This window comes from Limulus polyphemus, unplaced genomic scaffold (genome assembly GCF_000517525.1).
Source record: "Limulus polyphemus unplaced genomic scaffold, Limulus_polyphemus-2.1.2 Scaffold1134, whole genome shotgun sequence".
Taxonomy (NCBI): Eukaryota; Metazoa; Arthropoda; class Merostomata; order Xiphosura; family Limulidae; genus Limulus; species Limulus polyphemus.
Window position 1 is genome coordinate 203,048 of NW_013666744.1, and position 16,703 is coordinate 219,750.

The 16,703-nt window shown below is 32.7% G+C and overlaps 1 protein-coding gene across 1 annotated transcript in view; it reads right to left on the reverse strand.

Annotated features, from left to right (window-relative positions):
* The window catches only part of LOC106462288 (kinesin-like protein KIF28P), a 138,968-nt gene that overhangs the window by 92,113 nt on the left and 30,152 nt on the right, over positions 1 to 16,703 (reverse strand). The window contains exons 3-7 of the mRNA XM_022389491.1: positions 13,486 to 13,695; positions 5,839 to 5,971; positions 5,580 to 5,659; positions 1,628 to 1,742; positions 1,014 to 1,125 (exon numbers count right to left, since the gene is read on the reverse strand). Coding sequence (XP_022245199.1) covers positions 1,014 to 1,125; positions 1,628 to 1,742; positions 5,580 to 5,659; positions 5,839 to 5,971; positions 13,486 to 13,695 — 650 coding nt within the window. The remainder of the gene's footprint in view (positions 1 to 1,013; positions 1,126 to 1,627; positions 1,743 to 5,579; positions 5,660 to 5,838; positions 5,972 to 13,485; positions 13,696 to 16,703) is intronic.

The following is a 16,703-nucleotide window of genomic DNA, read 5'->3' on the forward strand; positions in this document are numbered from 1 at the left end:
TTAAGAAAGGACTTGTATTGCTGAAGTTCCTCGGAAAAAATGTATACAAGAAATTAACAAATGAGTAAATATGTTACAATATGACTACTAGAAATATCAGAGAATCCAATGAAATAATTAAACACAATAACAATGGCCAAACTTTGAATAAGAATGAAGGGTTAGCAGGTCAAAAAGTACACAGATGGTGTGACCTTCTTTAGGGCTTACGGTATATCTATGTAGTAGTATGAGTCACATGATTAACAACCTTGGTATAAATAGTTTTATAATGGTTGTTTTTTAGACTTAGCAGTCCTGAGAATGACATGATACACGTTGAAAGATGTAGAGTGGTTATTTTGTGACCGTTAAACAATTTCAGTATAAAGATTTTAATTGTGCAAGTTAAAAACGTTGATTATTTGAAAATTATTAAAAAAAAATTAATTTTTTAAATTATTTTTACACCAGTTTCTTGAATTTTAACCTTTCAGGAATTAGTAGTTCAATAAAGTTTTGAATGTGAGTCAACAAACGAGATGACATAGCCTTTCACCTATGACCCATCTCCAAAGGGTTAAGCTGGAGATGACTCTTACCCTGCCAAAATTCATATTTGAGTCTCACTAGTGGCATTAATCCATTTTAAATTAACTCCATTTATAACAACCATCTGCTTTCTACCATCTAGCCATTTTTCTATCCAATGTGTCAACTTATCCCCCACACTTATAGAGAGAGAATTTTTTAAACAAGCCTTTTATGTGGCACATTGTCAAATGCTTTCTGAAAATTCAGATATACCAAATCCATAGCTTCACCATCATCAATATATATATTAAAAGAATATATCAAAAATACCACTAATTTAAAATAAACTTTGTCAAACTTATAATTATGAAAACATATTTATTTTTAAATAAATATCAAATCGACAGAAATTATTAGCTGACTTAATAAGATTAAACAATAGATAAATTTTGGGACAGAATTTATAAAACAAATTACACAAGTTCTGTTTTAACATTTACCTGCTGGTGGCATTCATGTTAGTTGAAGCAATGCTTCTGTTAAGAGTTCCTTCTTCAATCTTGGATTGAATATCCTTATATCCTGTGACCATGTATGTCTTTAGACCATCAGCTGTTTTTAGTAAGCATAAAAAAAAGTTTGTCTTTTGGTATTGTCAAACCTTCAGAACATCATTCAAAACTACTTAGAGAAAATGAAAAGAGATACTTTCTTTAAACCAGATTTGGTTGGATTAATCATGCCCTGAAGCAGAATAATTCTTTCTATTTTCTGAAAACTCCAATTAATTTATTTGATAGTAGTAAAGATTCTTCATGAGGCAAAATATTCCTCTCCCCAAATTTTGAACCAGTCTACATATAATTAATTGGTAGTGATTTTGAAATCATTAGTTAATCGCTGTGAGAATAATGTAAATAAAATATGAAGTTTCCTAGGTCAATAACAGATATAAAATCTAACAAGTGAATTATAAATATTAAAGTAATTAATGATTAATCAATCTGAAATATTGTAAGCAGGTGGTGGGTATTGAAAAGAAGTTGCTTGACCAAACAAAAGAATTAAATAACTGGTTTAAATTTTCACCTTTAATACACTAATATGAACCTACCATAGAAACCCTTCTTAGGATGTTCTCGGACTTTCAAGCCTTTCTTTTTATTTCCAGTATTTCCAAGCAGGTCTCTAGCCACCTCACTGTATATCTCCAGCATACTGAAGCGAACCTACAAGAAAACAATTAAATATTTTGTAGCAATACATCAAAAAAGCAGAAAAGGAGAACCATAATGGGGAAAAACTCAACCTTTTTTGTTTCTTTTTGTCTAAACAGAAACAACTATAATGAAACTAACATATTTAAAACATAATTTCACTAAAAAGTAGAATAGATTAATTTTCAATTAATGCAAGTGTGACTTGCAAATATTTATCTTAATAAATCTGCTATTTTTGTAAAGCCACAAGACATGCCTGTGCAAGTGATTAAACAACTAAGAACCTATTAAATTACTACATTCTCCAACATACTTATTGATTACCTTTGTAACGGACACTAACAAATGTCAGATATAAAAGACTGTTTAGTGTAGGTAGTATTATTAATTAATTTTGTGTTTGTAATTCATTAATGTCGAAGTTATGGAGATTTCTAGAAGGTCTAAGTGATAAACATGTAAATAGCTGTGACCACATGAGCAGAAATGGAGTAAAAGTAAAGTCACATGAAAGACAAGTTTGGTCAGAGAAAAGTAAAAAAAAATGTAAAGTTAACCGTTGAAGTAAAGTCACACGAAAGAGTAGTTTGGTCAAAGAAAAGTAAAAAAAAATGTAAAGTTAACCATCGAGGGACCAACTGGCCTAATGGTTGATTAGAGTGAGATTAACAGTTTGAAAGAGATAAGGAGAATAATTCATCTCATCAAAGGGTGTTCTATGTGGACTTTGGCAAAAGGCAGATGATTATTGGAAGTAGGAAGAGCAGGTGATTATTGGAAGTTTAGGATGTGACTGCAGTAACTCATGTTACAGCATAAGTGAATTATATATATATATGGATACTATTGCAATAAAAATAGAGAAAAATAGTTTGGCTTGTCAACTGAATTCTAAAGCAATTGAACAGGCTTAAGTGCATTTTTGACAAGAAGAGAACTGTATACTGTTTAAGATAAAACTATGGTCTCCATGGTGTAAAGAATGTTTGAACTTGCATTTAAATTGTTTCAAATATATATATTATTTTAAAAATAAGTGGAGTACATGCTGTTCGTTTATTGTCGAATTTATTGCCAACAAGTCATAGACACTTACTGTAGAAGAATCTTTAGCCCAACACACTCATATATTTACATTACCATATATATACTACTAAAAGGTAAGTTTCTGACATTTGGCAAGCCGATGACAGTGGAAATAAGTAGGCCTATATACATACAACTGTAGTAGTAGCGAAAATAGTGTGAAGATTACAATCACCCTACATAACCATGTCAAATTTTGATAAACGGATAGAAAGAGGAGAGCGTCTTAGATTAACAAACAGTGAACTACTAGAATTTGTTAAACAACAACAAAAACTATAGAGAGAAGAGCAGCAACAGAATAAAGAAGAGGAGAGACAGAGAAGAGAGGAAGAATGACTAAAACTGCAAGAAATAGTCCCAAAACACATCTTATAATACTTCAAATGAGCAATACCATTGTTAAGCTTGTACCCAAGACTTTAATGATTAAATATCCACCATGTTTTGTCAAATGAGCTCACAAAATAGAGGGAGAAAATCATTAGCAATGAATGCATTCTAAGAACATAAAAATACATCTGTGCTTCAACTTAGGTGATTGGATTAAGAATAATAGTATATTAAGTATTAATTATCTTCTGTGTAGTTTTGTGCATTTAACTTTCATCTCTCTCTCTCTCCTTCATTAAAACATTCTTATGGTCTATAAGGATTGTTCGTATTAGTTTTCATAATAAACTAACTGAAACAGTTTTACTAGGATTATATGTACTAAATGGAATATACAACAATGTAGTTTCGCTTATTTTGAAACTACTACTTAAAATATATTCTATATTTCATTTATCTTAAAGTGACAACATTTCTGTCAGGTATATATGTATATATTTACTCACAGGTTATACTTGGGAATTCATCACCAGTTTTTCTTTAAAATACATTGCTATTGAAATATACATGGTGTTGCATTAACTGTAATTACCAAAGAGTTTTGTTTTATTTGATATCGTTTTTCCATGACATATGTTAGATTCAATGACTATTAAAATAACATCATTAGTAAGCAACAGAGCTAAGCTCAGTTATCAAATATGAGATTTGAAATTACTTGGCAAATTTTAGATCTATGCTTAGTGCATAAGTAATAAATCTAAAGTATATAGTATATTTCAAAATGGATTTTTAAAAACTTCACGCAAATAGCATAGCTGAAACCTACATAGTACTTATAACAGGTTAGAAAACCCCTAAAAAAGGTAGTGTTACGTCTCCGTTTGTTAATTAACTTTCCGTAACTTCGTTCCGACGAAACTTAAGCGACACAAGTCCTTTCTTAATAAAACTGGTTTATTCTTTCCGAATATAACTTTACCGATACACTCAACTTCAACAATCACACTAAACAAACGCTGTAACGTCTCTCGTACTCTCTGACTGCAGTTCAATTACTCACTGTCTATACACACATTACCGCGTCACGTTGTCCCCCTCTTATATATACCAGCCTACCCTATCTAGCAAATACTAGAGCAATCCCGAAGGAACAAGATAGTTCTAGAAACTAGAGGGCGCCACACCAGTCACGTGACCTCGATGACGCAACAGTAGGTTATCCCAAACCTATTACACCATGAATATTAGCAATGTACTGTCATCTTTAGACTAAAATTTAATTAGAGAAGGTGTGTATGCATCATATAAATATATATTTAGATTTACTTTTCTGAAAAAGAAAAACACAGCCACAAAACAAACACCCAACATCAGGGTACCAACCATAAGGTAAGTCATTATCTAATGTGTTGTGGTTTTTGAGATATCAGCAGAACTAAGACCCAAATTACCCTGTCTATCCAGTTTAACCTCAATTTTGCTGACCTCACATACTTAAGAAAAGAGCAAGAAAGAAAGAGAAAAGGAGCAGATGTGGGTATTTAATCCCAAAACATCCTTTACCACCTTTCACTGTCTGCAGCCAGAACTGTCTTTGAAGCTGATATGCCAGCCCTCAATATAATGTCTTGACATAAAACCAAACAGTATTATTATTATACTAAACCCAACGTTTTGTTTTATTATAACTCCCATCCTCCATCATATTGTGAGCTGGAATACCATTGTCTCTCCCATTGATATATAGTATTCTAATTATTGTTTTTCTTACTAATGTTTTTTCACCTAAATGTCATAAGAGAACAACCAGCTTCCCACTTCTGACTTCAGACAGTATAAGGTGAAAAGTATGTAGAATGTTGTGGGATTGAGCATCCATATCTGCTCCTTGTCTTTCTTTTCTTTTTTTAAGCATGTGAGGTCAGTGAAATTGGATAGATGGAGTACCTCCAACATAATTTCAGTCTTACTTCCACCAGTACTTCAAAAACCAGAGCAAATTACACAATGACTTATCCTATGGTTTGCACCCTCATGTTAGATATTTGTTTTATGGCTGAATTTTATGTTGTTGTTTATTTCCAAGAAAATTAAATCTAACTATATTTCATCTAAGATTCAGATACGCTATGCTCAGGCTATCTTTCCTTTTGATGTATATCTGTTTAAAATCATTTTGTATCTTATTTAGATAATATATATAAGAAAGTCTCATTTGAATATAAAGATATCACTTGAAAAACCTGATTAAAACACACCTGAAATCTATATTAATTCGAAACCAAGTGAGATTATTGCATAGCATTTAAACAAGGAAGTTTCTTTCACATTGCCATCTTTAAAAAGTATAAGTACCAAAAAAAAACTTTTTGACACAATCTTCAAACAAAGATTATTACCATAAATAATCTTAAAAATCTTTACCTCAAATTCTGTAGCATCTCCACTGGATTTCTTTTCTTCAATTCCTTGAAACATCTCTTCACAAAACAAAGGCACAATACCTGATAGCCAGGAAATGTAAAATATTTCATTTTACTCACATATCACTGAAACGTGAATAACAAGAACCCCATAAAGTCAGTAGTTGTTCACAGAGTTAGTTTATTAATCATCACAGGCATTTTTTTATATTTAATAAAATATAAATAACTGATTAGAAGAAGAATCTGTTAGACCTAACCTTTGTTTGGACCATAACCAATTACTGAGTATGATTTTCCTGAACCTGTCTGTCCATAAGCAAATAATGTGGAGTTGTAGCCTTCCCAGGCATTACTAAGAACACCTCTTCCAAGATCTTCATAGACTTTGGCCTATACAAAGTAAAATTTAATTGAAGATACTAGAAAACAAAATAATAATATTTTGCTAGGCTTCTTCTTCAAAGTATTGCTAACATACACAAAAATACATTTTTGGATATGGTATCTTAAAAGCAATAAAATGTCGTTCAAACATGCATGTTATTTTTAAAAAATCTATTAAAATACTCATCTAAGACATTTCATGTTAATTTGTTTGTTAATTAGTCTTAGTACAAAGCTACACAGTAGGTTGACCACTGTCCAACATGAGCAGTCAAGCCCCAGATTTTAGTGTTGTAAGTCTGTAAATTTACTGCTGACCCACTGGGAATTTTACTGCAAGTAGACAATTTCATATAACACACTTTTAAGATTAGTGAAAATAATTTTGCTATAAAATAAGCATCAAGTTAATATTTAGTTGAGATAAAAGTGAGTTATTGTGCTACTTTGTACAAGTAAGTTGACTGTACATTGAATTATTTTCACCTGATAATTTAAAAGAGATGGCAAAGAAAGAACTATTTTACAACAATATAACAAATACATGTTTTCTCATATATCAAACTTATTACACATGACTCTGCTGTAATTGCATAATACTTTAGTAATAGAACATGGTATTTTATGTTATTTCAAGGATTGTCCCACTCTAAAAACAAGCAAGAGTGTTTACCATATTTTGCAAAGTGATTTTATTTAATATGGCTGAATGTTTTATTATTTGGGTTACTTTATTATGCATAAGTGTACTTGTGACATTGCTGTTTTGTTCTATACTAATCATTGTTCAAAGCTTTGTATTTTATTGTTGCATTATATTATGTAATGACATTTGATTTTGTATTTCGATGTGAGTTAACTTGTAATTATGGTCTATGTTAAAGAGTACACGTTTAAAGTTTATTGGTGTTAAGTTAAAATTAATTGTCAGCTTGAGGACAAGCCTAAAGCAGGGAAGAGAGGAAATGTGGTATAGGAATATATAATCTTAGGCAAAATGTTTGTTTATTTTGTAACAAATAAGATCATTATTATTAAGATGAAATACAAATACACTTAGCATTGTCAAACTGAGAAAAGCATGTTATATTAAACATCTTCATATGTAATTTGTATAATGATATAGGTGCTATGGACGTCATGAATGATTTATTAGGGCAGCAAACAATTTTATCAGACACCTGTAGAAATATGTGTAATTCAGCATTTCACATATCACAACAAAACCTTACCAAAACGTAAAAATGACAAAATATAACATTAAATGATTACACAAACCTGCGATGGTTTTATTGCCTTGAAATGTTTACATGTTCTACAGTATTTCCTGTACGTTGAATCCGAAAATGATATCAATTTTTCTCCATCACTTACAGGTTTTTCACAAAACGTCATGCAATACATAAAAGAAAGACCACAACACGTAGTTTTGAGACTAAAAGACGTACATTTCACAAACAAATCAGGATGAATGAGGATGCATATTCGTTTGAGATCAATATTCAATATCTGAATAACGGAAAATCCGTTATTAAAACCAAAACAACTTTTATGAAGTTTAAATTCGCATGCCTGTGTTATAAATAGTGTCTTTGAACTTATATCAGTTCATATTAAACATTTAGTACTTGGTTGTTCCTCCTCATACACCAATAACCACCACAAAACGACGTGGTATGTTGTTGGTGAGGTTATTGTTGTAATTCACCGTGATTTCATCCCAACATGACATTAGAAGATACTGTAACTCAGCTACAATAGCTGGTTTAGAGTCATGGTTAGCAATTTTCCGACTCAGTTTTGCTCAATAATCTGGAGACTTTGCTGACCATGGCAATCTTGTAACGTCACCTTTGGCCGAGATAATCCTGTACAATACACGCACTGTGGGCAGTGACATTGTCATCCTGGAACACAAAGTTATTGCTAAACCTTGCCCTAGTATATGGCAGAAATATCATCTCCATGTGATGCCTGTAGAAGGCGCGACTGATGTTTCCCTGAAGTAAATAAAGAGCAGTTTGTCCACCATGATAAATAGCTGTCCAAACATGTACTGCACCAACTCCTGTGTGTTCCCTGTGGAAAAAATGGTTTTTCCTCGTCTGTTCTCCAGGCAAATGGCAAACACGAATCCTACCATGAGCTTTAACAAGCTGGAAATAGGACTCTTTTTTTGAAAAGATGACGTGTTATGAGTGTCCTAACTGTAAGCTGGCACGCTGTCTTGCCCGAGTAACATAGTGACAGCAGTGAATTCTGGTTAATATCGGTTTGCAAATAGCCCTTCTTGCAAAACAATTTTGTTTGGTTAATCTCCGATTCACTGTTTTTTGGATACCTGGAACTAATGTGTTCATGTCATTTTTGTCGTGAGGTGTTGCAAGAGTTCTTTCGACACTGATATGTTAACATGATCAAAATACGGTCATCTCAAACTCTAGTTTTTCGGCATACACCAGTAGACTTTCCTGGAACAACATTTCTGGTAGTCCGAAGACGTTCCAGGATTCCATATACAGTACACTGGGGTTCATACTGTTCTGGCAATGTCCGTTTGCATCATATTATTTCTGTCGAACAATTTGACACCCTATAACTTCTGGCACGTGACAGGATATGACACTATACCAAGTACAGATAAATTGTCTGAACAAAGCATTGATCTGTTTTGAATAAGATGATACCAGAAGCACGCCCTTTTGTATAAAACAGGTATTTGTTGTATCCCACCTGGCCTGAAGAACTCTTGATTGATTGAAACAGGTCATTGGGAATAGATATCGTGAATATAGTGTGGTTGGAATTCTATTATTATTATACACTTTCCTTATTTTTGAAAGTGCTTAAGAGACTAGATAAAGAATGTAGTTTAAAACAAATGCTCAAAACAACTTATACAGACAGAATAACAACTTACATTGACCGATCATATGATACCTTCTCTGCTACTGCTTGGGCATTTACTCAATAACTACTCCATGCACGTAGACAATAACATCAACATAAAACAGTATGCAAACACTTGAGACAAAACTGTACCATGCATTTCTACCTTCCTGTTTTATAATAGTACTTATTCTGAATTTATTCTTTGTATGTGCAGTTTTCATATAATTCGTGACCAACAAAGTTGTTCCAGCTGTCTTTGTTCTTTTGTTATTCTCAGTTCATTAATATTTGCTCTGGCTATGATGAATACCACATTTTATGCAAGAATGTCAACAGCAGTGTCCTTAAATAATAGTTCAGGTGATAATATCCTGAGGTTTTGGCCTCACCTGTATTTAAATGAGAAAGACCAGTCACGTGACGTGCACTAGTCAGTCTAGATAAGTATAATATTTCCTGTAAAGTAAGGAACGCCCTAATCAATTGGAGATATAAGATCTTGTACAAGTCATTCCATGTAAATAAAACAAATATAGATATTGTCATGGTTTGAACGACATTTACAGTTTAGCAAAGCATGATTATAATTATTCATATCATAAAACATAAGTATTAGACCTATTACATTTTTAAACACTACATTCATTATCTAGTCCTTTATGGACTTTCAATTATAAGAGAGTATAATAACAGTATTTCAACCACATTATACTCGTCATATCCATTGCTGATGTTCTGTTTCTTTCAATCAAGGTCAGGTAGGATACAACAAACACAGTAGTGGTCAAAAAACCACTTATAGAAGCCATTTGTTACAGCTATAGTTTTTACGGTTTGAACATCTTTTATAAGCTGGCAAAGCATGATTATAATTTTAGTTGTCATAAAACATGGGTATCAAGCCTATTGGACTTTTAAACAAGTATGGTTGTTGTTATTAGGAAAGGAAATCCGCTATACACTTTAAATAAAAGTCCAAACACACAGCTTTTGACTGGATTGTTTATTTTCTTTTAACTTTTTAAGACATTTCGACCGCTCATGTCGCCATCATCAGGTAACTGTCTTTATTTTGTGAAATACTGTGCAAGCATTTTGTTCCAAATTGGAAAACGTATAGGACGACACCTGTGTTTTGATTTAAATTACGTTTTAGTTCACGAATAATCAATGAATAACAACTTTAAAGTTGTTAATATTGATTCGTTATGCCGGGTTCGTAAATGTGTGATGGGGATTGTTATGTTCTTTGATCTTAATGCTTATGTTGCGTCCCGTTTCGCGTATGTAAGCGATATCACATCGATCACATTGATACTTGTTGATGCTACCGTCGTTGAAGTTGTCAGAATAAACCTTCCTTAGGTGAACTTTGATTTTAGTGTTCGTTTTTTAAATAAAAGTAACTTTTATTTTGTGTTTTTTTATGCTTGTTTCCAAATGTTTATGATGTTTTTGGTTGCATTGCTATGATATGGTAAGACACCTATTAGTGTGTCTGAGTTTGTGCATTTGGATTCCATCATGGAGTTTATGTAGTTTTCTCCTTCGATAACAACTATATAAAGTGGGACTCAGCCCACTCAACTCAACAAAAGATTGGCACGTTATCACGCATTTACAGGATTTAACATATGTAGTATCTGTAATTTGAAGCATGAACTACAATCCATATCTGGCACATTTATTGACAAATGTAACTTCCCTAAACACATTGTCACTAGAACCTTAGATAAACTCAATAACAGAAAAAAAAACTACCAGATTTGAGGAAGATTTTCGAGTTTAAAACTGTTGGAGTTTATTTCTATTTTTATGTTCATGTAATTTAAAACCTGCTTTTCATTCTCTTCTGAATAAGTAAATTTGATGTGAGATTGAATGTTTTTACGTGCTGTAAAAATGACTGTTGATGGATGTTTTTTTCCAAATCCACAAAATATATCGTCGACGTGTCTAAACCAGTGTGTGGGAGGGTGTAGAGCTGTGTTAGTGGCCCGACTTTCTACTTTGTTGATAAACAATTCACATAATCCAGGTGACAGAGGACTGTCTGTGTTAGGCCGTCTATTTGTTCACAAGTTTTATCTTGACAAGTGAAACATATTTTTAATGCAAAGTGGAACTAGACTTTCAAAATTTCCAAGCTTTGGCTGTTATGCAATTTGCTGGAAATTTTTGGTATTTGTAGAGCTAGGTTTGTTGCTTCATCTTTCGATATCATTGTATACATGGAGGCTACGTCATAACCGTACATTTTGTGACGACTGTTGAGGTTTTTGAGAATGCCTCGAAGTTCTCAAACACATACAACATTGTATTTATTGTTTTCATGCAGTGGTTTGAACAGAAAATCCAAATCATGCAAACTCATGGTTACATATAGCTGCTATAAATGGAAAGGGTGGGGTGGATGTCAATTGGGTTTTTGTAAATCTTCGGAGCACCAAACAAACAAGGGGTACATGCATTGGTGACTCTTAAGCTGTTGTAGATGTATTCTGTAAAGTCGTTATTCATTTTTAACTTTAAAAGTAGATTATCCAATTGTCCTCCATAACAATTCGTTAAGGTTTTTGGATAGTTCTTTGAATTTGGATAAATGATTTAAGTGTTTTTTTAATAAGTTGTTGTAATCTTCTGTTTCCATAACTACGGTTTTACCTCCTTTGTCAGCCTTTACTATAATAATTTATGAATTATTCTGCAGTTCTTTTAGGGCTGATATTTGGCGTTTCGTGACGTTTTGTTTAATTTTATGACTTTTAATAGATAACCTTAAATTCTACCCGATATTTCATGGATAAAATCGTTTAGGTTTTAATTGTTATTTGGTATTTTAGGAAACCATATTCTGTTATTTTGGCCTTGAAATGTCTTTGCAGTTTCATTGTCAGTGTTCTTATCTAATTGATCTTTATTTGTTTCTTTAACTTCGATTGATGAGATGCTCTTGTTTGCTGTTGTACTTCTTAGTTTTTCTTTGATTGTTTGCTGGACTAATTTCCTAGTTAAGTCTTCTATTTCGGCTTTTATCCCTAGGTTGGGAACGTTTTTGTGTGTCATTACATAATTTTGGACTTTGATTATAATATCTTTTTGAGTTGGTGTTAGAGTTGTTTTTGATAAATTTAATATATTTGTACATTTGCTTTTTGTGTTGTCGTGTTTACTAGCTGTCAGATTCCTTCTTTCGATATGTATGTTTTCAGTATGTCTAATTTCTATTTGAGCTCTTTGTTTATCCAGTTTCGGTTGATAACTCCTAATAACATGCTCGAGTCGTCTGACGTGGTGTTGAAGATTAGGAGGTTAAGTAGTTTTGAATCTTCTTTTTTCAAATTATTGATGACTCTGTATTTTCGTCTAATTGTTGCCTTTAGAATCTTTTTTCTGTTTTACCGATTATGGATTGATTTTTTTTTATTTCGTAGTTGATGGTTTAATTTTATAAACTTCGGAATAACCTATTCCCGCTTGCATCTTTTCAAAATATGAGGCTACGGATGGTTTTCTCCAACTTCCCATTTTGTTTCTTTCATGGAGTTTATGTAGTTTTCCCTTTCTTTTTTTTTTCTGTTATTGAGTTTATTTTTATACTTCGTTAAGGTTTTTGTGACAATGTTTTTAGGGAAGTTACATTTGTTAATAAACGTGTCAAATATTGATTCCAGTTCATGCTGCATATTACTGCTACTACATATGTTAAATGCTGTGTTGTAAGCAATCCACTCAAAAGCTGTATCTTTAGACTTTTATTTAATGCGTGATAATTAAGTGAAGCATGTCACCGGCATTTGATATGGCGGATATAGTTTGGTTGGAATACTATTATTATACACTCTTCTGATTCTTAAAAGTCCCTAAGGGACATTTCATAGACCTAGACTTATATCGTGTGACGAGTATAAGTATACATATTGTGCTTGTCTTTAGTCTGTTTTAATAAAGATTATACATTTCGTTTTTTGCTTTGTGTTTTTTCAGTCTATATTTCATTTATTTTCACGATTCAGCTACTCACAGATTGCTCTGTAATTGGTATCTTGACAGAATCTCCTGTTATTAAACAGACCTATCCCACTGCTCTAAGTTGATTTAGTTTTACTTGGACATACCACACTTGGATAAATGGCTGGTACCTCACATCCATACGTTGATCTACATATTTTCATTTTATGTTTTTCTTAAGGAACTGACCAAAAGAAATCATAAGAGTGTAGCTTGTTTGCCCTCTTTTGTTTTAACGCAAAGATGCTTATCTACAGAAGTTATATGATCGTAGAAATTAATCATATTTACAACAAATATGTATATATATATGTTACTTATATCGCTAATTAAAAACGAAACAGAACATTTCTAAAAATCACATAAATTAAAGCGAAATTTAACTCCTTGTTTTGTGCTGCTCCAATAAACATTTTTAGTATATTTAAAAGAGGCTTTAGTGGTAGGATAATGATAAATTAATGTCTGCACGCCCTAATGTATGATAAGTTTATAAAAGAATAAAACTCACTAATAGATAAATGTTTAAGTTTACTAACAGCGAAACAAACAAACGCAATAGACAAAAATGACTGATAAGATTAGAAAACAATTTAAAGAAAAGCCACTCTGCTCACCTGGTCGGCAAATTTACTGCCGTTTGGATGACTGGGGTCCGCCGTACAATAGCCGTTGTCTTGCTCTATGTAGCCGTCATTTGACCAATAACTGAAATCATAAGCAAACTTTTTGGGCTCTTCTTTCGGAGCAACAGGGTTAAAGAGAAATGTGGTTGATCCCTCCATTGAAATGATATTTGTTGCATCTCGCTGTTTCTCACGAGCGTTGTAAGATTGGTTAAGGTTGAACTATTTCAAAACGCTCCGAACGTCAAAAACGGTTTGTCCTAATAAAACTTACAGACTTGCACACAAATTCGAATAAATGGTAATTATAACAAACTTATAGATTCGTGCACAAATTAAAATAAATGGTAATTAATAATAAACTTATAGACTCGTGCTTTGATTGTTTGTTTTGAATTTCCCTAATTTAGCAGTGTAAGACTAGAGGGAAGGCAGCTAGTCATCACCACCCACCGCCAACTCTTGGGCTACTCTTTTACCAACGAATAGTGGGATTGACCGTCACATTATAACGCCCCACGGCTGAAAGGGCGAGCATGTTTGGTGAGACGGAGATTCGAACCCGCGCCCCTCAGATGGCGAATTGAGCGCCATAACCACCTGGCCATGCCGGGCCTAGACTCGTGCACATATTAAAATAAGTGGTAATCAATAAACTTATAGACTTATAATGAATAAACTTGTAGATTCGTGCACAAATTAAAATAAATGGTAATTAACTTATTTTATTTCACCTAACTCATTTTAATGTTTTTAATAAACCGAAAACACTACCTATATATATTAGAGAGTCATGGCATTCTGCCTTTATCACCAGACAGAAAACAGCTTCCTTGTAATAAGCTCCATCATGTAAATTATTCCAGGATATTGTGTATTACACGTTAACAACACGTAAAAGATGTACAATTAAAACCCAATAACCGAGCACTTTCATGAAATTCAGGTTATGTTTGTTTGTTGTATCATTAATCAGGATTGTGTCAGAATGCGTTCGTAAGTAACAACGAGTAAAAAAAAATTATAAGAAAGAATAATTATAATAGATGCACTTTATTTAAATAATCATACGAATTGTTTTTACTTGTATGAGTCATCATCGATACCAGCATAAACATACGAATTTTTTTTACTTGTATGAGTCATCATCGATATCAGCAGAAAGCTAAAATCCAGTGAAAAACAATTCTCTAAACAACATGTATAAAGTTTCGAATACTGAGAAGGTCCTAATGTTTAAAATAAGTAGAAACAAAACAGGACGTAGTGAATACGCCCTTTTTTACGTCGCTTTGTCTTTTAGCGTGTATTTTATATTTATGGCAAAGCTATTAAGGCTACCTTCTGAGGTCCCTAATTTATAGTTACTGACCAGAAAGAAGGAAGCCAGTTAGTAGCACTCTCAAACCACCACCCACGCTAAGGGAATGACTGTCACTCTTCTAACGTGCTCACAGCTAAAGGTAATGAGAATATTTTGTGGTATCGCACGAATTCTAAGTCAGCTCGTCAGCTCCGAAATCCACAGCTCTACCAAAGGGAACATGCCATTCTCTCGTATAGTATATATATATATATATATATATCTACTTTGCCATAATTTAACAGGCTGTTTTTAATGATTTTAAGTTATACATATAGCTTAACATGATTCTTAAAGTATGGATTGCATATATTGATTAGTTTCTCTAAGACTCGGTTATGAAATGCATAATAACACGGTTTCTAACACTAATAAAAATGTGAGAAAAAAGAAAGAATAAATGAATTTTTTCACTTCTTTTTCAATGGTAAATTGTTAATTTGTGACAAACCACAACAAAACACTACAAGTTTTGTAAATCACGACACTGAACATACTGGCATCATAGGCAAATACAATATTGTTACTTAAATGTAATATTCAAGTTCCAACTCTCTTCATAATATACTAGCATCACAGACATAAGTAATATAATGTGACCTAAATGTAATATTTAAGTTTCGGATCTCTTCATAATTTATTTGACTCGCGCTTACTTAGAAACTGGGTTAAAACTTAACTGTTGCTACGCTGTACTGATGCAATCATATATATATCGTATTCTGAGATTTCTATTTAACTAGAGTATAGCCCGTCAAAAATGATGGGGCAAGCATTACCATTCCCACCCCACCCCTTAGTATACTCTAACCTCTCATTTCATGACTAACTGAAATAAATTAATTTTGCGATAGCAAGCTTGACCAACAAAAGGGCAGAAAAGTGCAGTCAATGCAGTCAAACGTCGGTAAATTCCTTTGTGACCCAATTAAGCTCATTCATGAAATGAATTAGTGGAGTATTCACAGAATAATTATTTGTAAAAATCAGATATAAAATTGGTTAAAATGTAATATATATAGAAAAGCCAGTACGTTTTGGTAACACTACATCCAACTATGGCTTTTATATCATGTCGCTTAGCAACAAAAGCATAACGTAATATCTTTGTTAGTCTATGTATTGAATATAGAATGCAATTATTTATAGACAACAAAACTGGAAAAATACTTGTTGATCTCTTAATTTAATCTCCATTTATTAAAGAGGTTTGTTAAAAAAAAAGTTGGTGATATAACAGAACATTTAAAATTGAATCGTTATTTTTACTTTCATGATAAATTTTTATGCATTTGGCTCTTGGCTAGCTGATTCCACACTACGTCTTTACTTTAGGCTTATTATACTACACTTATAAGGTCTCACGACACCACCACCCCCGTCACTAAAATCGTAATGGGCAGACAGTAATCGAACTATTTTATCTGGACAAATGCATTTTGGCTTTTATAACTGTTACGTCTCCGTTCGTTAGTTAATTTTCCGTAAATTCTTTCCGACTAAACTTTAGCGACACAAGTCCTTTCTTAAATAAAACTGGTTTATTCTTTCCGAATACAACCTTACGATACACTTAATTTCAACATTCGCTCTATAACAAACGCTATAACTCACGTCTCACGTGGCCAACAATATTCCGTCCGCATACATTCAATTACTCATTACCTCGTTCCGTCACGTTGTGACCGTCTTATATATATACCATACTACCCCCAATCTAGTAGTCTCCCGATAATTCATGAAGGATTGAGAAGGACGTGGCGTGATACCAGTCACGTGACCTCGCTGACGCAACACTGCCCCTTCTTAGTATTGTTTGTCCCGAACAATAGCCACTTACATTAAA